The sequence below is a fragment of the Pongo pygmaeus genome, chromosome 1 (genome assembly GCF_028885625.2).
Source record: "Pongo pygmaeus isolate AG05252 chromosome 1, NHGRI_mPonPyg2-v2.0_pri, whole genome shotgun sequence".
NCBI lineage: Eukaryota > Metazoa > Chordata > Mammalia > Primates > Hominidae > Pongo > Pongo pygmaeus.
The window spans coordinates 3370535-3398525 of NC_072373.2; the positions used below are offsets into that span (position 1 = coordinate 3370535).

General features: G+C 50.5%; 1 protein-coding gene and 1 long non-coding RNA gene across 4 annotated transcripts in view; one reads left to right on the top strand and one right to left on the bottom strand.

Annotated features, from left to right (window-relative positions):
* The window catches only part of KIF26B (kinesin family member 26B), a 566488-nt gene that overhangs the window by 8314 nt on the left and 530183 nt on the right, over nucleotides 1-27991 (bottom strand). For all 3 annotated transcript variants that reach the window (XM_054447009.2, XM_063666562.1, XM_063666595.1), the window contains 4 exons: nucleotides 16565-16727; nucleotides 12158-15557; nucleotides 2918-3120; nucleotides 2239-2389 (listed from right to left, as the gene is read on the bottom strand). In XM_054447009.2, the coding sequence (XP_054302984.1) occupies nucleotides 2239-2389; nucleotides 2918-3120; nucleotides 12158-15557; nucleotides 16565-16727 (3917 nt within the window). The remainder of the gene's footprint in view (nucleotides 1-2238; nucleotides 2390-2917; nucleotides 3121-12157; nucleotides 15558-16564; nucleotides 16728-27991) is intronic.
* On the top strand, nucleotides 16719-27142 carry LOC134739756 (uncharacterized). The gene is made up of 2 exons (XR_010126793.1): nucleotides 16719-17938; nucleotides 26812-27142. It is a non-coding gene; the product is annotated as an uncharacterized LOC134739756 (long non-coding RNA).

Below are 27991 nucleotides of genomic sequence, written 5' to 3' on the forward strand. Positions count from 1 at the left end.
AGTCAGCAGGCAGCTCATTGATCCTTTTTTTCATTACTGTTTTCAATTCATCTTCAAGAAGCAATCTGTATTTCCCCTTTCATGTAGCTTTCTGTTCATTTTCTTTCTCAGCATCAAAAACAGTGATTTTTGACATGTACAAAGACTCGAAGGAAGCAATTGTTTCCTGCAAGCATCTAAACACATATGTATTGATGCTTCAGCTTGTTCCCATCCTGGGAAAAATATGACTTTGTAAGATGAAGATAATTTTCAAGTTTGCCTTGGGCATAAACAGTTCTTGAAAATAAAATGTTAATGAAAATAGCAAAAATGAAGGAGAACTGACTGAAAGGAGGCCCCCGAGATCTTTAAGTGGCCAGGGATTCCTGAAACAAGGAAAAGGGTATCCGCAGTGGGTAGGGATAAGCACAGTGCCCCGTGCGTATGTCATGGGCAGACAGTAACCAACGCCCTTGCCCCTGTCTGCCCTCCCCATTAGAGCCTTCAATGAAATGCCCTCGCAGGACGAGTTCATGTCTTTCCTCAAATTTCTAACAGAAGATCCAACTCAGTGCATCATGCAAGCAGGCACGAAGGAAATGCCTCCTGTTTGTTTTTTATTTTTATTTTTGAGACAGGGTCAGGCTCCGTCACCCAGGCTGGAGTGCAGTGGTGCAATCTCCGGCTCACTGCAACCTCAGCCTCCTGAGTAGCTGAGATTACAGGTGCCCGCCACCACGCCTGGCTAATTTTTGTATTTTTGGTAGAGACGGGGTTTCACACCATGTTGTCAAGGCTGGTCTTGAACTCCTGGGCTCAAGTGATCTGCCCACCTTGGCCTCCCAAAGTGCTGGGATTACAGGCGTGAGCCACCGCGCCCGGCCAGGAAATGTCTCCTGTTGTTGAACTTTGGGATAATAGTAATAATTGCTGCCGGATTCTGAGCTCTCATCCTGGGCCAAGCAGTGTAATTAATAAGCACCAAGAGGACCAACGGGAACTGATTTACACCTCACAACTGCCCTATGGTGTAGTCACCATTATTTTTCCCATTTTACAGCTAAGGAAGTCAAGGCTCAGAGTTAAGTGTCTTACCTGAGGTCCCACAGCTAGTATGTGAGAAAGCCAGCAGCCAAAGCAGGTCTGCATGCCTGTGGCCACAGCGGCAAATGCTGCAACTTAATATTATAGAATGCTCCACAGGCTGTCCCAAGAATCCAATGAGTACTTAGGGAAATGTTATCACCTTATCCCTATGGAGAGGCAGCTGCTGCGAGACTGCGGTTACATGTGGCAGGCACAGCTGGGAGGCTGAGAAGTCCTGCCACTTTCTTCCGCACCTTCACCCAGGACGATTTCACCCCAATATTTTTTCAACCAGCTGCTCTGGAACATAAACCTAAGCTTCCAGCCTCCACCTGCAGGCCCTCCGCACCGGCCAGGGAAGACTGGAAGAGGGTTGGGGCAGTGCAGGGGAGGGGCTGTACAAAGGAGGCCCTGCCGGAGGCTGAGGGCTGGATGGGAAGAGGAGGCAGAGGGAACTTGAATGGCAAGAATGTATTTTACCCCACAGACTGAGTCTTCCAGCATTAGCTCCTATATATCAGTGTAATAGCTGGGACCAGACTGAAGTTTTATTTTGTGCTAAATGGAATGGTCAGGAACAAATAAATAAGACAATTGAATCCACCTTTCAAAGAGAGCAAAATTGTCCTGAATTGTTATTAGATGGTTACGGTCATCCTGGGCTTTCTATTAAATGGAAATAACACTGTGGCTGTCTTTTTTTTTTTTTTTTTCCACTCAAAAATGTTTTCCTTGCTTTCTGGGTTCTCTGCGTGGCTTTTCGAGGACTGTACACTCTACCCTATTAAGGGCTCTATAAATTCTTGTCTATTTCAGGCTAGATATGCAGTGTGATTTTGTGACCTAGGAGATTTGTAATACAGCCTTCATGTCTGGGTGATCTTCTGCCACACGCAGGGGGAAAAATCTCATTTTCAGGTGCTTTGGACTGAGACACGTAGAAATAATCTTGCAAGAGCAATATTCACCACTCCTCTGCTGTCCCGGCCCCTCCCGCCCATCCCCAGGGGAGTAGGGCTGCCCGCTTGGTGCAACTTCCTCCATTTGATGGGTATCCTGTGACTGAGGACGAGCACGCAGCCTGTGTCACTGTCACCCTGGGCTACACGCCAGCCCGGTTGAGCAGGTGAACCCATTAGTCACAAGAGTGGGAAGGAACCCCGGCCTTACATTCACTGAGCCACTTGTTGGGATCCAGCATCAGATACTGTTTGGTCGCCTCCAGCTCCTTCATCAGCCACTCGTACTTGGCGCGGACCTCGGCGATCCTCTGCTGGCGGTGTTCCAGAATTTTCAGCTTTGCGTTGAAGCACATGACCTCCTAGCACACAGACAGAGAGGAGAAAGGGCCCTTCTGCTCACACCCAGTCCACGCCACAGGAGCACTTGAGAGTATTGTTGATGGAAAACAGGCTGGGCGTGGAGACGTGTGGTCATCTCTGCCAAATTCTCCGTTGACAGACCTCAGTTCAGACACCTCACAAGGTAGGACTATGACTGACAGACCATTCTTAAGTTGAGAAAGCAGGTGGTGGGTGTTCAAGATGGACAAAGGCTGGTTAAGACAGGGAGCCTCAAGGAGCCAGAAAAGCCCCCAAGATCACCAGCCCCCCACCCCTGGCTTTGAAGCCTTTAAAACATTTCAGGAAGAGAAACATGGGGCTCTCTCCAAGGCCTCTGTCCAAAAGCCCTTTGCTGGGACAGAAGCCCCCTTCCCATCACCCATGCCAGAAGCCCGCTGGGAAGCCCGGGTCTGAGTTGTCTTCCCCAGGGCCCCGCCTGGCGCCTGCTCAGGCTTGGTGGGGAGCTGCCACCATGCGGGCGGGGGCTGGGGAGGAGGCTGCCTCACCTTGCTGGCGCCCCCTCGTCGCCGCTGCAGGCGCTCCACGTCATCGATTTCATAGACTTTAATCTCAAAGGGTTCCCCAAGGCCCCTCTGGCTGTTCCTCAAGGGGCCATCCACCCAGCGGACGCCTGTGCTGTTGGTGGGTTTTCTCACAGGGGAAGAGGTGTCCAGGGATAGTGCTGGGATAAGCCTCCGTCTCTGAGAACCTGAGGAGGGGGATAAGCCCAAAGAGTTAGTCTTTCTGAATTTCAATTTTTTTTTTTTTTTTTTTTTTGAGACAGGGTCTTGCTCTGTTGCCCAGGCGGGAGTGCAGTGGTGTGATCATAGCTCACTGCAGCCTTGAATTCCTGGGCTCAAGCAATTCTCCTGTCTCAGCCTCCTAAGTCGTTGGGATGACAGGTACACACCACCACATCCAGCTGATTAAAAAAAATTTTTTTTTTGAGAGATGACATCTTGCTATATTGCCCAGGCTGGTCTCAAACTCCTGGCCTCAAGTGATCCTCCCACCTTAATCTCCCGAAGTGCTGGGATTACAGGTGTGAGCCACTACACCCAGCCTGAATTTCAATCTTTTAAATATTTTGTGGATGCAACGGATGAGGTCATGACAAGCACCCCAGGATCTGAGGTAGGGCTAAACACTCTCACTTCCCACCACCCACCTCCACTTTTACTCCCCTAAACCAACACTTGGGCTTTAGCTCAGCAAACTCCCTGAGGAATCTTTAGAACTGCCTCCTAGTTTCCACCTGTAAAACATGCAGCCTAGGGGGGCATCCTCAGCATGGATAGGTCAAAAGGTCCTAGCGTTTGATGTCATTACAGGAGTTCCAGAAAACACTGTTTATTTGCTTATAACAGCAGCAGCAGCACTAACATGCACTGGTTACGTGCCTGGTACTATTTCACACGCTTCACACATTGTGACAAGGACTGCTAGTTCTCTCCCAGTATCTATTCTCTTTCTTTCTCAGCAGAAGAGACCCTGGGTATTAGTGAAGCACATGGCTCCCAGAATGGAGACTAAACTCTTGCATGGTACAGGCGACTGAAGTTTTGATGAACAGATGTCAGTTGAAGCATGTCTCCTCCAGGAGACAACAAGGAACACTCACTGCTGTGTTCATTTTCTCTATGAAGTGAACTCTGGGCTCCGAGCTCCTTTTGCTTCATATTAAACCTCACTTTTTTTGAGAGGGAGTCTCACTCTGTCGCCCAGGCTGGAGTGCAGTGGTGTGATCTCAGGTCACTGCAGCTTCTGCCTGCTGGGTTCAATCAATTCTCCTGCCCCAGCCTCTCAAGTAGCTGGGACTACAGGCGCCCGCTACCACGCCCGGCTAATTTTATGTATTTTTAGTAGAGACAGGGAGGGTTTCACAATGTTGGCCAGACTGGTCTCAAACTCCTGATCTCAAGTGATCCGCTTGCCTCAGCCTCCCAAAATGTTGGGATTACAGGCGTGAGCCACTGTGCCTGGCCAAAACCTCACTTTTTAGAGCCCAGATTCGATCTTGTGTATACACATACACGATCACATTTAGTTTCCAACAAAGTGCAGGCCCCAACTAACGAAACTAAGCAACATCGATCACAGGAATAAAGCAAATGTCTGTCTCCTTAGCATGACACACCTACCCTGGGAAGTGACCAGATCAGAGGGGTTTTTTCCTTTTAAATCAGTCTGATCAAGCTAGCTGACTGTTGGCAAACTGTTTAGCTTTTGTGTGCCTCAACTCTAGCTTCCAAATGGCTGCTGTGTAACAAATAAACCCCAAACCCAGCGGCTAAAACAGCAAACATTTATCTCACATATCCCTGTGGGTTGGGAATCTGGGAGCAATTTTTGCCAGGTGGTTCTGGCTCAGAGCCTCTCGGGAGTTGCAGGCAAGCTGTCAGCTAGGGCTGCACTCATCTGAAGGCTTGACTGAGGCTGAAGCTCCCGTTTCTAAGCTCACTCATGTCATCATGGCAGGAGGCTTTAGTTCATCCTCATGCAGGCCTCTGCCACACAGGACTATTTATGACATGGCAGCTGGCATCCCCCAGAGGGATGACCCAAGAAAGCAAGAGGGGCACCCAGCACAGAAGCTGCAGTGTCTTTTATAACCTACTTCTGAAAGTGACATACCATCACTCTGCCTTATCCCACTCGACACAGAGACCAACTCTGGTAAATACGGGAGGGGCTACACAAGGGTGTGAATACCAGGAGGCAGAGACAACCATGGGGGCCATCTTGGAGCCTGGCTACCACGGATGGGATATGATCAGATGGGAAAATGTCTTGGATGAGAGCCACCCTCCATCTCCTGCCAATACCCATGCCAGGGCACCCTGTGAGCTGGGAGTAGAGAAAGTAAAAACACCTGGAGAGTCCTGCCAATACCCGTGCCAGGGCACCGTGTGAGCTGGGAGTAGAGAAGGTAAAAACACCTGGAGAGTGACAGTTCACTGGGCTACAACAGCTTCACAGAAATATCCTGGTGGGTATCTACTTCCCATTGCCTCCTTTCCACGCCATCTAGCAACCTTGAACTTCCTCACCACATCGATCCCTCCCAAGGTGAAGTGAGTGCCCACTGGCAGGTTAGGTGTGGTTTGGGGGCTAGGAATACCTTTTTCCTGCACACAAGTGAACAAGTGTCTTGGATTTTCATAAAATTCTGAATTTGGGTACCAGAACATCAATCCCGTGAATGGACTGATACTCAGTTCCTGCACCTCCAGCTGAGGCTCCCTCTCCCCACTCCTGTCTCCCTCCAGAGGTGCATGTGAGCCTCAGGTGATGATGAGGGAAGCCAAGTACTGGGGAAGGGGTAATGTGGTCAGGCTGAGGAAATGGAGTGAAGTGGCCTGAAGGAAGTTTAGGGGTGGAGATGGTGCCCTCACATTACTGGAAAGGGCACAGGAAGTGATGGCACTGCTATGCCATCCCTGGGCAAAGACTGACCCGAGGGCCTTGGTCTGGGGACCCATATAAATAAGGGTTCTTAGATTTTCTGCATGCTCCAGCATTTCCACCTCTCAAGCAGATGCCCAGCTTTCTGCCAAGCCCGGTCTCTGCCAGGGATCCCCTCCTTCCAGGCTGCGAGTGGGGTCAGGGGACCATCAGCTCTAAGAAAGGTACAGGGGAAGCCCCACCCTGGCGAGAGTCGTGCGGTGCCCCATTGGATGCCGCCTGTCTGATCGGGAAGCCACAGCCAGGGCCAGCCTCCTGCTGATGCCAGTGGGTTGGGCTCCCTTCTGCTTCTCAACCCCTCCCTGCTCATCAGCCTGGCATTTGGTCCAGGCATGTACAAGTGCAGCATGTTCAAAACACTTGGGCTGATACCTGCCAACATGGATTTACCGCATGAAATGGCCCAGATTTGACCTGAGAAAGTCAACACTGATACTTCAGTGAAACTTCCAACCAGGACCTCTACCACTAACAGAGGCTGAGCCCACCCCCTCGCCCCTCCCGTTCCAGGCCTGGCTGACAGCTGCGTGCAGTCAGAGGGGTCGCTGACCCATCACAGTCCATCTTCCCGTATCATCTGCGGCGCTGACAGCCCACATGAGAAGCTGACATTGGGCCTTCTACTCTTAACATCCCTGAGTCCAGATAGAAGTCCCCACATGAGTCTGCAGATGCTGCTGCTGAGGTTAAGTGTCGGGAAACATGGGTGTTCTGAGTGCTGAGGCCTCTCGGCTCCCCCTGGGGAATATGCTTCTGCCCATTCCCAAACTCCTGCTCCTGAGAGCCCTCCAGCATAGCTTTCGCTCCATCGCCCACTGTCTGCATTCTGACTCAAAGTGTAGGCACTAGGAAGACAGTGAGTCAAAAAAGCACGAAGCACTAATGTTGAAAGGAACTGTAGATATCAGAGCAGGGAGAGAAAGAGAATGTGAATCAATACATGTGATTTTGTTGACCAGGAAGGAGCCAGCTCCATGATGAAGAATGATGCTGGCTGTATGGCCTGCTGTCATGTTTTAGCTGAAAAGGCAAGTGCTCCCATGCTGGCGATGAGAAAGAGGCAGGTTCTCCAGGGCCACAAAGCTCTCCTCGATGCCGAGCCTGGGCTTCCTCCCATGTTCTCTGAGATTCTGAACCCTGCACCTAGGACCACAGTGTCACCTCACAGCATCAGCGCCACCTACTCTCTTTGGGGTTCTATTCTAAGGAGCTTCCTTGGTGTCTGAGAGAATCAATGACTTTCCTCCTTTTTCCCCAACTGTGTATTCAAAAAGGCTCTCATTCTGAACCTATTCTCAACTGGCTCTGGGTTGGTTCTCTTAGAAACATTCTGGAAATCTGAACTCTGACAGCAAGCGGCTTGCCTTCCTCTGGTTTTCATTAAGCCAGTGACCACTGTGCTGCTTGAATTTATTAAAACAAAACCAGGATGTGCCTGAGAACCAAATGAATAGGAGAGGTTGGCAGAGCAAACCACGGTGCCCTTGGTGAGGAGCAGTTAGTCACAAGTTTTTGTGCAGCGCCCTGGGAACTGAACCTGGTAGCCTGGGAGCTCAATTCACTACAGGTGCAAGTCACAACTCACAAGACAGGCCCATCAGTCAGTAATATTGACTCAGCACCAAGAGAAAGGCACAGGATCTGATGCTTAGAATGACAAAGAAAGCAGCAGACTAGACTCAACATTTAAAGCACTTAGCACCAGCAGGACAAGATACGAGAAATACACAGAAAAGAAATATGAGCAAACTTTTAGGACTATGCTGCCAACCAAGCAACCAGCCCATCAATGAATCAACCAATAATATCCAACGGTAACCTGCACCAGCCCAGTGCTGGGCACCAAGCAGGCTGGGTCAAGTGCAGAACAGGCATTGCTCATGTCCAGGCGGGCCAAGGCCTGGGGCATTCTAGAACCTCCATGCTTCCCTGAGGGGCTTCTCTTCAGGCAGACCCTCCCTCACTCCAGGGCTTTTCTGGTGCTGAGCCTCCCTGTGGTGGGAATGAGTTTAATTCAGGCCAAGGTGCTCATCTAACTGTCAGACTTCCCTATCCAGTCCAAGAAAAGGAAAGCAAGGGAAAGAATCCAAGGAAGTAACACACCAGGATGAGGGTGAAATGTAAGGGACTGGAGGAAGAAAATAGAATTGACATAACAAATAATGGATGATAGGGGACAGGGGAGTGTGAGGATTGGGGGCTCAGGGTAGTGGCTCGGCTGGTGTAATTATGGCATCAACTGTGTATCATGGATTGACATCCTCAGCTGCTGACATGTGCACTGGCCAGGACAGACATTCCCTTCCCTCCTGGGCTCATTCTTGGCTCTGGGCTATACACAATTTCATCCTGCTGACCATAGAGGGGCTGGCAAGGAACTGTGGATGAAGCAATGAAAATCCATCAATAAAAGCAACATCATTTCTCTCACCTTATCACGTTGTTGGTCAAGAGCCTATAATGACTCCCCATTGCCAACTACAATAATATATTGATATTCTTTTAGAACTATGTAGAATATAGAATAATGTGTACTGTTCTTGTAGTTCCCAGATGTGACTGTGCCTTGTGTTTGTTCCGGCGTGAGTGTGGCTTGCGTTTGCTAGTGTCTTGCTCTGCTTGTTGGGACAGTCCCCTCCTTGAGTTAATCTCACTGTGCTGCCCACAGGCCAGGCTCTTGCTGCTGGGAGCTTGTGGTCCCATTCCTGCCTCAGCCTCAATACCCTGCACCCTCTCTGCCTGTCCCGATGTAAGCACCCTCCCAGACCAAGCTCAATCCTGACGTTTCTCTGCAGCCTTTGCCTTGCAGGATCCTGCTTTGTCTAAATGCTCTCTCCACTTGGGTCTTCACTACCCCACTCAACATCTGGGAATGCACTCAGTTCACTGTTCTCTATTCCACACTTTTCACCCTTTCTCTCCAATTAGGTTACAAACTTCTTACAGTGGCCTTGTGCCCTGTGCCGGCTGCCTCCACCTCCAGCCACACACCAGAAACTATACCAAGCTCAAAGAGCACAGAAGATACCTGGTCAATGTCTAACAACTGAAAATAAACCCCACTGACTACAGATTGCTCTAAGGAAAAGACATCACGTGACCATGATATTATTTAAATTATCTGCATAGTCTCATCTGATGTGGGCTATTATCTACCAATCTTCCCGTTTGACTTGCATACGAGGAAACTGAAGCTCAAAGAGGACAGTTACTCCCCAAAGGTCACACAGCTCAAGATTCTAAGCCTCCTGCTTTCTAACGGAATTCACTGCACCCTGCTGTGGCCGGTGGAACAAGCCCAGTCCTGTGCACTCCCAGCAACATGGACCTCCAAGAAAGAGAAGACAATAAGGAACCACAGCGATGTTTGGTCGTTTCTGCTGTTACATGTACTACAAAGGAACCAGAGAGGTTAAGGTTATTTTCCCAATAATTCTAGTTCATTTTTACTAAGGAAATAAGCATTAAAAATTTTCCAAATTCAAAAGCCATCTCAGACAAAAGATGCCTCCTCTCTGGTTCCAAACACTTCTCATAATTGTATATTAACTCTAGCCATCTAGTTAGGAATTTCCTTGGAGGAGTTTTACAGCTTCTCTTAAAGAAGTTGCTTTTGATTTATGCTGATCATGTCTGACAGCCACCGTTTCTCTTAATAACAATCATAAATAAGCAAGACAAGATCACCTAACCTGAAACGAGCACATCTCCACTGCCACATCCATCATGGAGCCTGGATCTACAGCAGCTCATCACAAAGGTCTTCTGCTCTTGGCACTCCACATGAAATCCCATTTCTAGCACCTGCCCTGGCATTTCAATTTTACACCGTTTTCCTCCAATAGCCTTACCTAACCAGAGGCTCCTAGAGGACAGCATTTACGAAAGTACTTAGCCCAGAGCAAGGGCATACACAGAGCCTGCTGCCTGCTCGCCAAGCAGTCACTTCACACCTGTGTTTTTTCATCATTGTTCTTCCTCTTTACTCCAGTGTAACCGCCAAACCAAAAAATAAAAGTCTTGAAAAAAAAACCAAAAACCTGTGAAAGCCACGGAAATAATGAAATGGACTGGTAGACGCAAGGCACTAACTTCGAGTCCATGAAAGCACTGTGGGACACTGAAACACACATGGCCATGTGGCCAGTGCCACACAGTCATCTGGACTTTGAAGACCGAGGCTGCGTGGATGAGAATAACAAGAGTCCATTAACCAGGTACTGGGAAGGCCGGCAGATGCTTTCCTGCTTGTTATTTTTACTATCATCAATACGTTTCAATGCCCTTGGCCCTGGCCGTAAGACACAGCAGCTGCTATGTTACATGGAATGGCTCTTCCTTTTCAACTTGTCTTAAATGGGGTTCTGCTCCAAGTGCTGTCGCCGAGATTGAGGGGTGAAGTGAAGCAGAGTCAAAGCGTATCAAAGACTGAAGCATACCCCACCTGGCAAATAAAGACGTCAAGGAACTGACAGCCACGATGATTCCCTACCATGCTCAGAGCCTAACATCCCCATGGCCAAGTTCTGTGATCTGTGATGAGGTGAGCGGATGGGGCTGTCTGTATCATAAAACTACATCTGCATAGCTACACCGTCCCTTAAGGTGGATTTCTTTGATTCTAGGAAGAGGAATGGTTTATAATGTTCACTGACCACAGCCCTTACATTTGGAACATTCCAGAGTTTGTGCTCGCCTGTGGTGGGAGAACAGGAAGAAGCCACCCCATGACAGAGAACAAGCCTGTGGGGCAGTTGCTGGAGCAGTAGGAAAGAGGAAGCCCTACATCTGTGTCTCACCCCATCTTTTACTTCCAGATATGCTGCGGGCATGGATCCCTGCAGGGACCTGGCTTCTGAGAGCATGTGAAGAGCCTGGTGTTGCACACAAGGGCAGCGGGAGGGTACAAACAGGCCAGGAGGGCAGGAACCCGGCCGCCCTGGCTTCAGCCAAGCCATAGAATTGCACGTGGGGCTCTGCGTACATTTCGTTTATTTTTTTTTAAGCCCTTAAAGAATGAGCAGGGGTAATTTCTTTGGAAGCCACTTAAGAGCAGAGATGATTCCAGGCAAAATTCTCAAGTAGCTTCAGTTGTTCTTGGGAACTTTTGCCTCTGTCTGTCTTTTTCTCTCCTTACCATCTTTTCATTTCACCTACCCCAAGACCTCCAGGGCCACCAGCTCTGACCTGGGTCCTCTTCCCCTTGCCCATCATAACTTACTGTCATGTGCCACCCAAAACTCCAGTTAACAAGTCTGTGGGCTTTATATATTAATTATTCTGGAGTACGTGCCTTTTGATAGGAGATTCTTAAAAATGACAGACTGACTGGGTGTGGTGGCTCATGCCCGTAATCCCAGCACTTTGGGAGGCTGAGACGGGCGGATCACTTGAGGTCAGGAGTTCGAGACCAGCCTGGTCAACATGGTAAAACCTTGACTCTACTAAAGATAGAAAAATTAGCCAGGCATGGTGGTGCACGCTTGTAATCCCAGCTACTCAGGAGGCTGAAGCAGGAGAATCACTTGAACATAAGAAGCAGAGGTTGCAGTTTGGCAAGATCACGCCATTGCACTCCAGCCTGGGCGACAGAGTAAGACTGTCTCAAAAAAAAGGAAAAAAAGAAATGGCAAAGACTTCCTCCAAAATCATGCATTTCAGGCATCATGGTATGTGCGGTGGGGGGCACTGCAGGCCCTGTGGCAGGTGTGTAAACATGACTGTCCACAAATATGTTTGGGGTGGAGGTGGAGGAAGGGCCTCGCCATTCCACTTTCAATGGGACAATCTGTGCGTTATCCCACATCCCTGAGAGAGGCTGCCAGAGTCTTGCAGGCCACCAACCTCGCAGGAGGGGCTTCTGAAGCTACCAGGTCATGAGGGTAGATGCCCTCCCCTGATCCCTCAACAGGCTGTAAACCGTCCACAGGATCCTTGGTTGTTGAGCAGAGGGGCACGGGGCGAGGGAATGGATGGCGGAGGAGCCAGGCTTCCCCCATAGCGAGCAGGTGTGGGTCACGGTGCCATCTGCATCCGGACCCTCTCCTTTCCACCCTGCTGAGCACCAAGGGATTCACAGCCCTAAGCCTGATGACGGCACACAGTAGGGCAGTTTCTCACAGAGAAACCCTCCGCGGTGACGTCCCTGGCGGGGAGCCCTGCAGGGTGCCAGGCCGTGGGAAAGGAGAGGCCAGGCCTGGACGTCCCCTCCCCACGGGCACGGGACACCCCGGCAGTGGGGTTTGGGCAGTTCGCCCACCTGCCGCCCTCCAGCCGCCTACCTGGATTGGAGCGTTTCTTCGGGGTCTTGAGGCTCCGACACCTGCCGCCCACGGAGCTGCTGTTCTCGCTCGTGGAGTCCTGCGCTGAGGACGCGCTGCCGGTGGCCTCGCTGTCCCGCATCATGCTCTCGTAGCCGCTGCTGCCGCCGCTGTGGTAGAACAGGGCCGTCTTCCCCATGGCCGGCGGGAGCTCCCCGCTCAGCACGCTGCTGTTGTCGCTGCCGTGGCCGCTGCTGCAGCGGTGGGGCCTCCGCGGGGGCGTGATCTTGCTGTAGGGCGACGGGAGCAGGTGCGCGGCCGCGGGCTTGTCCTCGGCCAGGGCCCCCCCGCGCTCCTCCGCCTCGGGCCCGGCCCGCAGCTGCAAGCCCCGGGCGCCCGCGCTACCCTGCAGCAGCTCTGAGATGCGCCCATTGACGGCCCGCAGGGGAAGCTTGGAGGCCAGGCCTGAGCTCCTGTTCCTGCTGAGGGACTGCGTGGACCAGGACATGTGCTTCCCACCGGGGGGCAAGCTGGAGCTCTGGCCCACCGCCTGCGGCAGGGACTTGGTGGAGAAGCTGAGGGTTTTGGTGGTGGAGGTGGACAGGCTGCGCGCTTTGGGGCTGGTCAGGAGGAGTTTGCTCACGGCGGAGATCTTGGACTGGCTGGCCTTGGGCGAGGCCCCGGAGCTGGGGGGCGAGGTCCCGGCGCTGCGGCCCAGGCTCCTCCCCGCGCGGGGCATGGTGCTGTCTTTGCCTGCGTGCAGCCGGGAGCTCACGGAGGACAGGCTCTCGGCCCGCTCCAGGGAGAGGCATTCGTAGTGGCTGACCGTCGCCCTGCCCAGGGAGTTGGTTCTGCTGGCCAGCTGCTCCAGCTTGGCACTGAAGAGCTTGCTGCTGCTGCTGGCGTCCTTCGTCTTGCCGCTAGGCTCGTCTGGGAGGCCCGCCAGGAAGGTGGCTGGTTGGTTCAGGGGGCTGCTTGTGCCGCTGCTGCTGGCACTGTGCTGAGGGCTGGCCCGGTTCTTCTGGTCCAGGCTGGACTTTCGGACAGGTGGCAGAGGGGGAGTCCCTTTGGGCCGAGCCAGGACACAGTGCTTGGGGGAAGCCACCTTCCTCTCCAGGGTAGCCTTGGAGGGCTGGGTGCCCGAGGCTGCACCCACCCCATTGGTCTCAGCAGCGCAGTAATAGAAGAGGCTGCCCGGCTCCTCCTGCCGGCTGCCCTTCTGAAACGCCCTGGGAAGGCTGCTGGACTTGACGCTTTTGTTGGGATGCACGGGGCTCTGGGTGGCCAAACCAGACAGGGCCATCTCACACCCATCCACGACCCTCCTGAAGTTGTCAGTGACAGGGGAGGCCGACACCTCCCCGCTGCTGCTGCTGAGCCTGTCGCCCGGGCTGGGCTTTCCTTCCTGCTCCTGCTCTGCTCTGGTCTCAGCATTCGAGGGGCCCGTGGCAGTCTCACACCTCATCCCTTCTTCACTGTGATGAGCATTCTCTTTTTTCACTTCCTCTTCTCGTTTCAGCCAGGGGTCCTCAAATTTCATCTCTTTCTTTGCACTGTTTTCCTTACTCTCCTGGGACTGGGCTAATGTGGAGCCTGCTTTGGGGGTGGCAGTGGGGGCCTCGGGCTCTTGGATGTTCCGGGGGCTCATGGCAATGCAGGGGTAAACCGTGATATTGGTCTTCATGGGGATGTACCCCTCGCAGCTGCTCAGATTCGCCGTGTTGGAGATGGTGACCATGGCCTTGCTCAGTGTGGATATTTTGCAGCCTTTGATGGGGGTTGCTTTGTTGAAAGAGTCATCTCCCATCTCAGACAGGATGAGCAAGTTGTCGGGGCTGGCCTTGGGCTTCTCTCTGCACACCACAGCGGTGTTCTGGAGGCTACTGACAAAATCCGAGGCCACAGGTTCTGCCATTGCCTCCCCGTGCCCAAAACACGTCTGGGCTATGAAACTGTGGCACGACTGCTCGCCCTCACTGCCGGCGCTCATCTCGCTCAGCCAGGAGCTGATGGAAGAGCGTCTGCTCCCTGCCTCCTGGGCCTTCTCATCCAGGCTCATCTTCGGGAGGGGCAAGAACTGTGTGATGCTGACCTCGGAGACGGGGGCCATGCTGGAGTAGCACTCCAGGTCCTCGCTGATGCTGCTGATGATGCTGACGGGCCGCGAGCCCGAGGCCAGGGCCTGCACAGAGCAGTCGCTGTTGAAGCTGATGATGCTGGTGGGGCGGCCGCTGTCCAGGACCCCGCTGATGGTCAGCTCCTCCACCAGCGTGAACACCAGCTCGTCCTCACCATTCAGCTCCAGCGGCTGCTGCACCGTCACCATCGTGGTGCTCAGGATCTCCTTCTTGGACTCTGAAGGAGTAGCTGCCTGCTGCTCATCATCGACAGGAGTTTCCGGGAAGCCTTCGCTCCCAGCAGACATGGATTTTTTCAAAACCTGGGGGCTCATTCCAACCGGGGGCGTACGCACCTCGGGCTGCAGCAAGGACTCACTAGACACCACGCCAGAATCCTTACTCGAGGGAGGCAGTGGGGCGGGAGACGGCAGGACCCCCTTCTGGGTGTAGACTTTGCATCTCTGGGAAGGAGAGCTGGGTGGCTTGTACTCCGAGGTCTTGGACAGGCTGGCGATGCCCAGCCGGGGGGAGCCCATGGGCCTGGGCTTGCCTTCCACGAAGCCGCAGGAGTTGAGGCTCTCCCGGCTGCTCTGGAGGCTGGGGCTCTGCACAAGTGGGGAGGCGCTGTGCTGACTACTGCTGCCTGGGATGCTCCTGGGTGAGGCCGGGCTGGGGCTATGGACGGGTGCCGCGGCGGGCACAGGTGAGTGACTCCTCTGCGTCTTGGAGGCTGGCAGTTCAGGGCCTTCTCTGTCAGTAAGCTGACCTTCGGACCCATTATCTTCCTTATCAGACTCAGAGAGTGGGCTTGCCCCCGCTGCTTGGCTTAACCGGGGGCCTCTGCTTGCCTGCTCCGGCCCGAACTGAGCAGGCAGTTCTTCGAAAGGAAACCTGCTGGGCTCCTCGCTGCCGTCGATGCAGTCCAGCCTCTCCTGCAGCTCGGCGAACGTGTTGCACTTCAGGCAGTCCCTTTCTGACTTGCTGGCTGCAGCCTCTCCTGCCTCTGCGGGCCGGCTGTCGCCCCGGGTCTTCTGCAGGGCTGGCACGATAGGGACAAAGTCTGGGGGGCCCTCGTTGTCGGTGAGCTCCTTGTCAGAGAGGGCCGTGCCGTTGGGCCCGATGTAGATGACAGTGTCACAGGACTGCTCGCTGCTAGAGGAGTAGTCGGGGTCGCTGGACAGGTGAGCGATGGGGAAATCGGGGTCCACCGTGGCCCTGGTGTGGAAGGGTCTCAGCTGGGTGGGCCTGCGCATACGGCCTTCTTCGCAGGAGCTCTCCCCGCCGGAGGAGCTGGATGTGGACTGTGAGTGAGAGAGCAGTTAATGTGGCGGCCCTTCCGTGGCAGTTTCCCCAGGAGCCCAGCTGTGTGCGGCAAGTGGTGGAGGCCTCTGACTGGACACAGGGTACTGATGGTCACCCCGGTCGGCCTCCCGCGGTGCCATGCCCGCGTGCCTGGTCTCACATCACTGCTGCATTTGTGAAGGGGAAGCCCCGTGTGGCACACTGGAGAAACAGAAGCTGCTCGGGAAAGGAGGTGACCATCCAGGCCCTGCCTGACCAGCTAAGGGCTGCTGGGTCACCAATGTTTAGCACCCTGTGCCGTGGAACACTGGTTAGGAAACACTATTTAAAGATAAAAAAGGTACAAAACAGAGAAGGGAAAAAAAAGGCCCCACATCAGCAGCTGCCCCTGCCACTGAGTGGCTACGATCATGACGCTTTTCTCAAATACTTGCCACCCTGCCACCGTCCTGGCTTGGCCTCTGCCTGAGAAAATGAGCCCAGCGATGTCTAGCAGACTCAGTAGCATCCAGAAACCACTGAAACCACTGAATTGCCGGGACAAAAGCAGCAGCCAGGGAGTGACTCCTGGACATGCAGCAAAGGAGGGGCCCTGAGAGCAGGAGTTGAGAATCCTCTTTGGCGCCAACCCCTTGAAGGACACAGTCTCCATCTACACAGGACCAAGGCAGTGCATGAGAAAAACAATATTTTCCATCCCTCCAGCGTTTTTCCTCTTGAGGTAGCAATCCATTTATACTCTCTAAAGCGGACCAAGTGCTTCCAGTCAGGGGTCCAGGCTGGGTGACCAGGGCCAGCACCAGGTGTGGGGAGGTGACATGACTTTGTATCAGCCCCAAGGTTTCCCTGCCCCAGAGTGGACCCTGAGCCACGTGTTGTCAGCTCCAAGTCACATCTCCCGATGCTGGGGGATTGGCAATGTTGATTTGGCTTTTTCTGACTCTGTTCCAGGGCACGGCTCCAAAGGCTCCCTCATCTGCCACCCCCCACCCCGCGAGCTCCTTACCTTCGTCTTCTTTTTCTTCATCCTCAAGACTCTCGATGCAATCTGGATGGTGGACAGGGTCTCCGCGTAGCTCCCGGCCGCGGCCGAGATGTGCGCAATCATGGTGGTACGGCAGTTCATGTTCCCCAGAGACTCCCTCAGCAACATGGCGAGCTTGCTCTCTCTGCCAGACAAAGTGAATTAGGCTGCATTAGCGGCCATGCTTCTCTGTGGCCCTCAGGGCAGGGCTTCAGGCCTGCACACAGTCATTTTGTTGTGGGTGGTGGTCCCCCCCCTTTTTAATGGCATACTAATTAGCATCATTTTCCAGCATGGGGCTATTTGTAGTTGGCAAGCACCGAGCAAGTGCTTCTAACTCCAAGATGGAATTCGTGCAAAGCACCTCCCTTGGCGCTTCTGTCCTGGCTGTGATGGGATGTTCCTGCGCGTGTGTGTCTATGACATTACACATAATGAGGCCTGGGAATAGAAACAAGAGGAGGGCATCAGGAGAAATGGCTTTGTGACTGGTGACTCAGCATGCTAACTGCACGTGTGGCCCTTCTCCAGGGTTTCCACACACAGGCAATCCTTGCAACACAAAGGAGTCCCCCGGCCACGAACCTGGATTGAAGATCTGTGGGTTTTTAATATCTGCACAGTTCCTTTAGCCAGGAAGCTGCGGCTGCTTTATTGGCATTGTCCCTTAACTCGCATATTTGCACCTAGTAGCAGTGAAGGAAAAGGCATTCATATTCCTGAAGACTAGGGGAGAATCACAGAGAGAGGCCCAGCCAGTCACTGGATCCACAACAGAAAGCAGCACTTCCTATAGAGAGGCCTCCTCTGGCAACTGTGCAGGTGCTGTGCGGGGCCACTGCCAGGTGCTGTGCGGGGCCACTGCCAGGTGCTTTGCGGGGCCACTGCCAGGTGCTGTGCGGGGCCACTGCCTCGAGTGGTAATAATGAGGCCCTGGGGTTTGCAGGGAGCGTTGCTAAGTCTTTGAATTGACCTGGAGAAATGGCTGTTTTTCTGTGCCTATACTCGTCCCAACATTTTTCCTGCCTTGCTTTTAAAGGCCTCTGTTTATTTCATCAACAGCACTCATACTCTCAACTACTGCCAAATGTCATGCATCTCTGGCACGTTCCTGATCCTGAAGGCTGAGGAAGCCTATTTCCCATGCCGCGTGCTCACATCTCTATGCTGTGTCTGCGATACCAGATGAGAGGAATTCGTCCCCATGTCCACGTCTCATCACCCGTCCCCTGCAAAGCTCCCTGGAGAGGGACTATCCAGCTCAGCAGACACTGTGGGAGACTCAGGCCACTGTCAGCAGAGAGCAGACCATTTCACCATGACCTGCTTCTGGCCTCAGGGAGGGAAGACTGTGGGGTAAGAGCAATAGCTTTTCCTTCTCATCTGGGATCAATTAAGGTGTACGTTTGGCGATGCTGGGCTAAGGCTCACTTCCAGAGCAATGTAAGAATATACCAGGGCTTGCCTTCCAGCAAAATGACCAGTGATGAAAGTGGAGAGGTAAGGGATTATAGAGGAGGAGGAGCAGGAGCTGTGAAAGTTTAACTCCTTCAAAACGTTATCTGTCTAGCAGAAATCCATGGACAGCCACACTCGACGAGGAAGCCAGGTCCCATTCCTGGCACACATTCTTAGCAGAGACACTGCACCTGGATGCGTCTTGGGCTCTGTCTTCAGTATGGGCAGTGGAGGGTGAGTTCTGCTCAGTTAGGTTGTGCTCATATACAGTCAGGTCTTACATGAGTAGTGGAGGGTGAGTTCTGCTCAGTTAGGTTGTGATCGTATACAGTCAGCTCTTGTTATTCATGGTAGCTGTGTTCTAGAAAATACTTGTGAACACTGAATTTGTAAATACTGGGCCATTGTTCTTAGGGGAAATATAGTTTGGTGCAAAAGTAATTACGATTTTTGTCATTTCGATTACTTTTTTTTTCTTTCTTTTTTTCCTAAGACAGACTCTTGCTCTGTTGCCCAGGCTGGAGTGCAACAGCATGATCTCGGCTCACTGCAACCTCCGCCTCCCAGGTTCAGGCGATTCTCCCGCCTCAGCCTCTGGAGTAGCTGGGACTACAGGCACATGCCACCACACCCAGCTAATTTTTTGTATTTTTAGTAGAGACGGGGTTTCACCCATGTTAGCCAGGCTAGTCTCGAACTCCTGACCTCAGGCGATCCACCCGCCTTGGCCTCCCAAAGTGCTGGGATTACAGGCATGAGCCACTGCGTCTGGCCCATTTCAATTACTTTTGCACCAACCTAACATATGGTTTAGGTTTCTGTGAACCTCTGATGACAAAAGTTTCTTCAATTGGACAATACATAACTTTGTTAATAAGATGCTTTATTTAATATGTTTCTTCAAAATAATGAATTATATTCGGTATTTCTTTAAAATAAAGCACTAGCCAAGAAGGGTTTAATACTTTCCTGCCCTTGGGTAACATGATTGTAAATTTCTTTGATGTCTAGCCTCACACGAATGCTATTACAGTAAATTTTCTCATCATTTGATGAATCTACACATTCAGCCAGTTTTCATGTCTTCCACGGCTTCCTCATGTACTATAGCTGTTACCTGAGCACTTTCCAGAGTGGCCCCACATACGGATGGGCCGAAGGCACATCCCCCTGTATCTCCATGTGACCCTGTGTAAGTCCCCAAGAAAACATACCAAAGACCGGCCGGGCGCGGTGGCTCACGCCTGTAATCCCAGCACTTTAGGAGGCCGGATCATGAGGTCAGGAGATCGAGACCATCCTGGCTAACACGGTGAAACCCCATCTCTACTAAAAATACAAAAAATTAGCCGGGCGTGGTTGCAGGCACCTGTAGTCCCAGCTACTCGGGAGGCTGAGGCAGGAGAATGGCGTGAACCCGGCGGGGCGGAGCTTGCAGTGAGCCGAGATCCCGCCACTGCACTCCAGCCTGGGCGACAGAGTGAGACTCCGTCTCAAAAAAAAAAAAAAAAAAAAAAAGAAAACATACCAAAGACCAGATAAGAGGATGCAACGTGGTGACATCAAGCTGGCTGCCCCGTGCACTTCCTCTTCCTTTTTCTGGGTGTGCATATTCTTGATTCGTTAACACTAGACCCCCATGAGCACTGTAGCTCCTACCTGAAAGAAGCGTATCTAACACATGGATTTTCTCCATAAGGCACATCACAGCCTTCCTGTGCTTAGGGACCCTAAATAGGACATCAGCACCATTCTTGGGGGCCGTTTACAGCAAAATAACCATCAGAAAGCACAAAATTATGAAAAACACAGTGCTAAGGAGACTGCAAAAAGGACACATGTGCACTATATGAAAGCCGAACGTGAAGGCAGAGCTTCGCATGCTCCACCTCGGCAGGGAACACTTGCGTCTGGCGACTCAACGTCTTCACCCCTCTGCCCATGTCAGAGAATGACTGTGAAACCACTATTGATTTTGGGGTTACAAATGCATTTCAGTGAGTAGGTGAATGTGCAAATACAGAGTCTGCAAAAGATGAGGACTGCCTGCACTCTGAAGTTCCCCGTCGTCTTATTAACCCACTGCACGCAGCTGACGGCAGATCCCCTGGGTCTCCATGTGACATTACCCAGGAAGACAGACCACAGACAGAATTGAGAGAGAACATCGTGATAGCAAACTGCCTGCCCTGTGTATTTCCGCGACTCCCCACGCACGACTCAATCATATGGTAAAATGTTTACGGCGATTTTTTTAGGTCTACATTGTGGAAAGAAGCAGCGGTGTGTATGTTGCTTAGCAACCGGCATTTTAGCTCTCCTTGTGGAAAGCAAACCGGTAGAGCTGCTGGTGAGCCCTTCGTGTGGGCCTCCACGGACTCTAAAAGATGTCCTTCGGGGAGTAAAACACGGTGCATAGAAAGCTGCGGCCTTCCCAACCTCATGATGATCATTTAACTTGGAACAAAGACAACCAAGTAAGGCAGGGCAGGGGAGGGAAGGGGCAGGGCACTGAAGGCTGCAAACTGCAGGAGGAACTCAGAATCTTTGGAGGGAAAGAGAAAGGTTCAAAAGAGTTTCCAGGGCAACGGTCAGCACGGGCTTAGCCCACTCTTTGCATCAAGTCTGAAGAGAGAGGAAGAGAAAAAAGGAAGAAGCGTGCAGGGCCGCTGGCCACCCGCTCCCCAGAGCCAGGCGGGCGGGATGGAGGGAGGTGGTGCCTGGAGGGGTTCGGGCTGGGGGGCCCTGGCTATGGAGGACACGTCGGGCAGGCACGGGAAGGGACTGGGAACGGAGCAGAGCTGACGGGGGCCTGAGGAAGGACCGCACCGCTCTTTCAAGTAGCTGTGTTTACACATACATGTTTCACTCCCTGCCTACACTGACCACACTTGCCTTTGAAAATAAATTTATGCTGGGCACCGTGGCTCACGGTGTAATCCCCACACTTTGGGAGGCTGAGGCAGGCAGATCACCTGAGATCGGGAGTTTGAGACCAGCCTGGCCAACATGGTGAAACCCCATCTCTACTAAAAATACAAAAATTATCTGGGCATGGTGGCACACGCCTGTAATCCCAGCTTCTCAGGAGGTTGAGGCAGGAGAGTCACCTGAACCCAGGAGGCAGAGGTTGCAGTGAGCCGAGATTGCGCCACTGCACTCCAGCCTGGGTGACAGAGCAAGACCTTGTGTCAAAAACAACAACAACAACAACAACAAAACCACACTTTTAGAAAAATGTCTTTTTAAAATCAGTCAACATTTCTTTTATTAAACAAGAAAAAGGACAAAAAAGAACAGGATAATGAACACATTTTAATAATCATTTTTAAAGGCATGAACGAGCATGTATCACTCGGGCACAGGGGCTGACCAACCAGGGCCCTGCAGGCCCAAGCTGGCACACTGCCTGCGTTTGTAAATAAAGTTTTATTAAAACACAGCCACATCTATTTGTTTACATAGTGTCTGTGGCTACTTTTGTGCTACAATAAGAGTTGAGTGGTTGTAACAGAGCCTATGTAGCCCACAAAGCCAAAAATGCTTGCTACCTGGTCCTTTGCATAAGAAGTTTGTTGACCTCTGCTCTAGGGTAACCATAAAACAGTATCATCCCAGACACTGAACCACCAAGCAGAGAATGCAGGTCCTGACTACACAACAATCCATGGCTTTAAGCAGCAAAAACGGAAACAGGCACATGAACTGCAGGCACACAGCCAGCCATACGCACAGGCATGCTCTTTTCTAGAAAAGGGAGAAAGTTTTTGTCTTGCTTTTTTTTTTTCTTTCTTTTTTGAGATGAAGTCTTGCTCTGTCACCCAGGCTGGAGTACAGTGGTGCGATCTCAGCTCACTGCAACCTCCGCCTCCTGGGTTCAAGCGATTCCCCTGCCTCAGCCTCCTGAGTAGCTGGAACCACAGGCGCGCACCACCATGCCCAGCAATTTTTTGTATTTTTTAGTAGAGACGGGATTTCACCATGTTGGCCACAATGGTCTCAATCTCCTGATCTTGTGATCCACCCTCCTTGGCCTCCCAAAGTGCTGGGATTACAGGCGTGAGCCGCCGCGCCAAGCCTGTCTTGCTTTTTTTACAGTAATACCTTGGTTGAATTTAAGGATGGAAACTACACACACAGAATTCTTACATGCATGAGATAGCCAGTGTAACAACTAATATTTAAATACCAAGAGAACACTGACTGGTACCACTCGCACTCTTAAGGACAGCACCCTGGAACTACATCGATTCCAGTAACCATCCCACGCTCTACCCACTTCACCTGCAATGTGCCAGAACGTGTCGTAGAGAGATGGAGATGCTGGACGAGGGGTGCCAGGTATCAAGCCAGCTCCAAGAGTTCTGATCTCCCAGCCCTAGGCCCCAAACCCCAGGGCCCTGCATTCACCCTCTGACCACCAGGAGGCGGCTGCAGAGTGAAGAGAAGGAAGCAAGACCAGAGAGGGGGACAGAACCACGGCTTTGAAATACATGCCGACTATTCAAATATCCTCCTCGCCACTGACCCTGCCTCCTTCCTATTCACAGCCAACTATCTGTGAAGATCCTTTTGTCCCCTGAAAGGTCACCAGTGACCCTTGGAGACCAGCCTGAGATGCCAGGGACCAGGGTCCCAAGCCATCATCCCTGGCCCAATGCTCCTGGCCAAGGTGGGCAGCATCTCTGCAGTTCCTTATCCCTCATGGGAAAGGCTGTTCTCAAGGGAAACCATCACCAGCTCTGCTGAGGGCAATTCTGCCCCAAAGGGTCTCCTAGGTCTCAAGCAAGTGTCTTTATTATTTCTGACAGTGTTGAGTTGTGCCAGACTGAAAGACATACCTCCAAGGGGGAAAATCACTTTATTTTTATTTTATTTGAGTTTACTTATTCCTAAGGGACTTGATGATCTGGCTGTCCATGACCGCTTCCTGAACATTCCTACGTTTGAGGCAAGACTTGACACGCCTCCCCTCTGGGGAAGGTATCTGCTCTGCAGAAGTGGCCTTGTCTTGGCAACATTCCCTTCAAGGGTGCTAATGCCTTAGGGCATGAATTACTTGCTTTGGGGTACTAGAGAAGTACCAGAAGCTTGGTATGGGCTGAGCTATCCTGATGGCATTTTCAGAAGGAGAGGTACGTGAAGTTAAAGTACTTGCTGCTCAATTTCAGATAGATAGTACTTTGTTTGTACTGCAAATCGCATAAGCAGGTCTGTCCTGCAGGATGCTGGGAAGACGACTGCATAACATTCGTGAGATAGAGAAGCCAAGTTCTCACGTCTTCCAATGAAGGTGACTCTGGCTTGTATAATAAAGTATTGGCAGAGATAGCCGAGGCCAGCATGCATGCTAGAGGTTCTGCAAACACTGTCATTCGGCACTGTACCAGACGATTAGTTGTCTCATCGAGGAGAGCTTAGAAGAGAACCCTGCAGAGAACCACCCACTCTGGCTGAAGGACCAGCCTTTGTGATCCAACCAGCACGCCTCCTGTTATGAGGTCATGTCTTGCTTATCCTAAGACTGCTGGTTGGCAGAGAGGTCTTGAACCATTAAGAGTACATGAGGTTAATCTATTTATTTGCTCATCGATCTCTTTTATGAAACACTGTAGAACCCTGAGATGCAAGCAGCATCATTTGAGATGCCTCTGAGGCAGGATAATGTGCGAGAGGGATGTGTTCTTCCCCACACCATCCTTGTCATTTGGGGCTGGCACCAGGATGGCTCTGGAACGTTGGTGGCTGTGCCCAGTGACAGGAGGGAAGTGATGGTTCCCCATGGGGCCTGCGATTCTTGGTGAAGCAGCAGTTGTTTCCAGGAGGAGACGTGTGATGAGCATTCATGAGAGCCCTCAGGGACATCAGAAAATACTGGATGGAAAGAGTTTGCACCAAGTGGAGGTTTTACGTTGCAAGTATGGGCTGCAGCCAACAAGTCTCTGTTATGACTTTAATAGTTACCACTGTACACAGAGGAGGATGAAGTCTGGATGAAATTTGGGCCACATGAATCCATTGGATCCTAGATACCAGCGTTCTATTTATCTGAATAAGATAAAATTCATGGCAATTCAACCTACTTCTTGAGAAAGACCAGCTGTAGACAGCAAACAGTCTCAATAGAATCTTTTAGGAGAAATATATGATGTAACTCCAATTTATAAATAACAGAAGGTTTCAAGTCAAAATCCCAACCAATCTGCTTTGATCTCATTGAACAAGATTCACTTGCAATGACTGAAGTGGATATAAAACATGAGTTCACTTATATGTGTCCCATGAAACTTTTATTACTCATTGATCATTCCTTCTTATCTAGAACAATGAACATCATCTCAGTGATAACCAAGCAGAATTAGTAGAATCTGAATTACTCTAGATATTGTAATTCTTAAGTTCTGCTCAGGAAGTGTATAGTCATGCCAAGGCCATGGCACTCAGGTACGATATCAGAAATTTTCAAGGTAATTCACATAATGACTTATGAAAGAAATAGTCCACTAATTCTAGAATACAATTCTGTCACGATTGAAAACTCTTTTTAGGGCCACAGAGTATTAGAGTTGAAAGAATTTGGGAGATTATTGCATTTCCTAATAAGAGCACTGCCATGGTAACAGGTGATCTGCTTTCTGCTTGAATATTTTTAACTTGGGAGAACTTACCATCTCCCAGTACAGCCTGTGTAATATTCTGAATAGCTCAATTATTAGAAAGCTCTTTCTTCTATTAAACTTAAATCTTCTTTTTAATAACTTCTAACCCATGGGCACTAGCTATGTTCTCTAGGATTATATGGGGTAAAAATAATCCCTGTTGCTCACACGGGCCCCTCACACTTTAAAAGACAGTTATCATGTGCTTCTATCTAAAAGACAGTTATCATGTGCTTCTATCACGTTACCGAGACAAGGCCACTTCTGCATGGCAGTGCTCTTATTAAGAAATGCAATAACCTCCCAAATTCTTTCAACTCCAATACTCTATGGTCCTAAAAATGTTCTGTTGTTGAAGAACATTCCATGTTCCTTCCATTGCTCTTCAGATATTTAGTTGGCCATCCAAGCTCACACTAGCCCCTTTCCACCCTCACAATTTAGCACTTCTTCTCAGGTCAGGCTTGGGTAGTAAAAAATTTGACCTTGCCCAAAGATAGATTTGGCCTTTTCCATGAGCTTCTGGGAGGTAAACTACATCATACTCACTGGGAGTGCCTTTGTTATGGTGAGGGTTGGCCACATAAGATCTTAGGGCAGGATGGGCCATACCTGATAGTCATATGGTCCAAGCTGGTTGCAAGAGGAAGACCGACCATGTGATTTAGGGCAGGGGCTTTGGGGTCACACAGTACCAGTCCACCTGAAGACTGAGTTAGACCACATGGGAAATCAATCAATCAATCATGCCAGTGTAATGAAACCACAGTAACAACTCTGGATACAAGGCTCAGGTGAGCATCCTAGCTTGGCAGTGCTCCACGTGTACTATCACACATGGATGCCGGGAAGGTAATGTAATGTGTCCTGACGACAATGGAAGCGTCCCTTTTGGAACCTTCCTAGATTCTGCCCCATGTGTCTCTTCCTTTGGCTGATTTTAATCTGTCTCCTTTCCAACGTAATAAATTGTAGCCACGAGTATTTTCCGTGAATCCTGTGAGTCCCTCTAGGGAATTACGAGCCTGAGGGTGGTTTTGGGAACCCTCCAAACATGCAGTTGTCAGACGTGACAGTGGTCTTGGGTGGGCTGTTTCTGCTAATTTTGTAGTTGGACCCTAATTGCTTGCAGTTGGTGTCAGTAGTCTTGGGCAGTCTTGGCAGACTGGGGTCCGTGCTCTAAAGTTTGAAGTTTGGCTGATTCTGAGGAGCTCGTCTCAATAAGATCCTAAGAACCTTGACTATAAGAGCTGTGTTTTCATTTTGCCCTTTCTTTGCAGTAACTCAGCCAATATGTACGACTTATTAGCTCTAGGTCAGAAAGGAGAAAATCCTACATTTATTCAATGTAGCATAATCAGGAGCTAGGAATGTCATCACTTTGATGAAAACCCAAAACAACAACTTAGAAGGTAAATTAGTGGACCTTATAGACAAATAGAAAATAATAGATCCATAGATTTCTCCTGAATCAATAGACTGCCAAAACTTACATATTCTAATGAAGTTAAAGATGAAACGAAGATGTGCCGAAAGATTCGGTAATAAGACCCTGTGCACTTACTGAGCATGCAGACTGTTCTTTAATAGATGCGTGCTTATTTGATCCACCTGCAGGATCAGATTAGGAATAATGATGTTTATATCATTACTGCAATTTAGAATGCAAATACGACTCTGACATGTTTCACATTGTCTGAAGTTTCACTTCCTTTTACATTTTATCTGGTCTGAACCATTATCCTGAGTTATCAGTGCTTTGCAGTAGACATTTCCATAGACTTGTCATTTTTTACAGAGCCTTTGCAGTGGTTTGTGACCAGCTTTACTGGGGGAGGGATAAGGAAACATCTCAGTTATGTTGCATTATAACCATTACACATCTTTTGAGTCAAGATGAGCTCATTGTACTATTTAGAAACTTTGATCTCCTTCCACTTTAAATCATCCTCAGGTTTAGCAGCATGTGTTAATCGTAATGCCAGAGATCTCTGCAGCAATGCAAAAGGGACTTAGGTACCGCTGGGTGAGAGAAAAGGAGTCAAGAGTCACGCTGTCATAGTAACCCAGAGGCTCTCCCTTGATTTTTTTCTTACTCTTGTCCTTCCCCAGGGACTTTTAAATCATTCTCAGGAAGAAAGAAACTGCAGAGTGGAATTCTGGATATAATGGAATCCTGCCCCAGCCTGGTGGCTTCTCTCAGATCTTTCCTCCCGGCTTGCCGCTTCATCGTCTCTGAACCTCCTGTGTCTCCTATCGTGATGAACTTGCATTTTTAGAACATTCCTGTGCTTTTCCATGAGTGTGTGTTTGTTTCAGGTAAGAAACATACATGAAGTTTATATTTGATGTGGCATTTTGACAGCACCCCTTTCTGTAATTCAATCTACGATCTCCCTTCAAGGTTGACATTAAAAGTGTGCAGAATCTGGGCTTTGAAAAATCTGCAGGTGTATTCAGAGTTCTTTCAAAAAGATGTGTTTACTAAATAAGGCCAGGATATATCTGGAAGGGTTTCATTTACTATTTTCTATCTCCCCCCTAAGCAAAACCCTAAGATGACAGCACGCAGTGGGGACTGGCCCTAAGATGACAGCGCGCAGTGGGGACTGGGCCTAAGATGACAGCGCGCAGTGGGGACTGGGCCTAAGATGACAGCGCCCAGTGGGGACTGGGCCTAAGATGACAGCACGCAGTGGGGACTGGCCCTAAGATGACAGCGCGCAGTGGGGACTGGGCCTAAGATGACAGCGCGCAGTGGGGACTGGGCCTAAGATGACAGCGCGCAGTGGGGACTGGGCCTAAGATGACAGCACACAGTGGGGACTGGGTACATTATGGGGCTTTTGTTTTCCAGCTCTGAAAACCCAGGTGAGTCCCTCTAATGTTCTCCAAAGCGGTACAAGATGGTGCTTTGGGGAAGAAAATATTAGAATTTCTATTTATATTTATTGATTTCATTCTTTAAAAAAAAAAAACAACGGATTTGAGAGATACAATACAGTATTACCAACTAACTTATTCAGTGACTCTCTTATCCCTCCACATTCCTTGGAAACGTGAAAGGGAGGTTAAATAGGACTAGGCGAAAGGTCTAGGCTTGGTAATTATACTAGATTACAATTATGATTACTTCCAGCCTCCAGACTTTGGTAGAGCCAATTTTATGCTCTCTATCCAAATAAAATAGACAACGCAAGTTTGAGCCCCAAGCAGCCATTGCATTTGTATTCACTTGACTGTGTTCTGATCTTGTACACACAAAAGGCAGACAGGTGTAATCTTGCTCTGC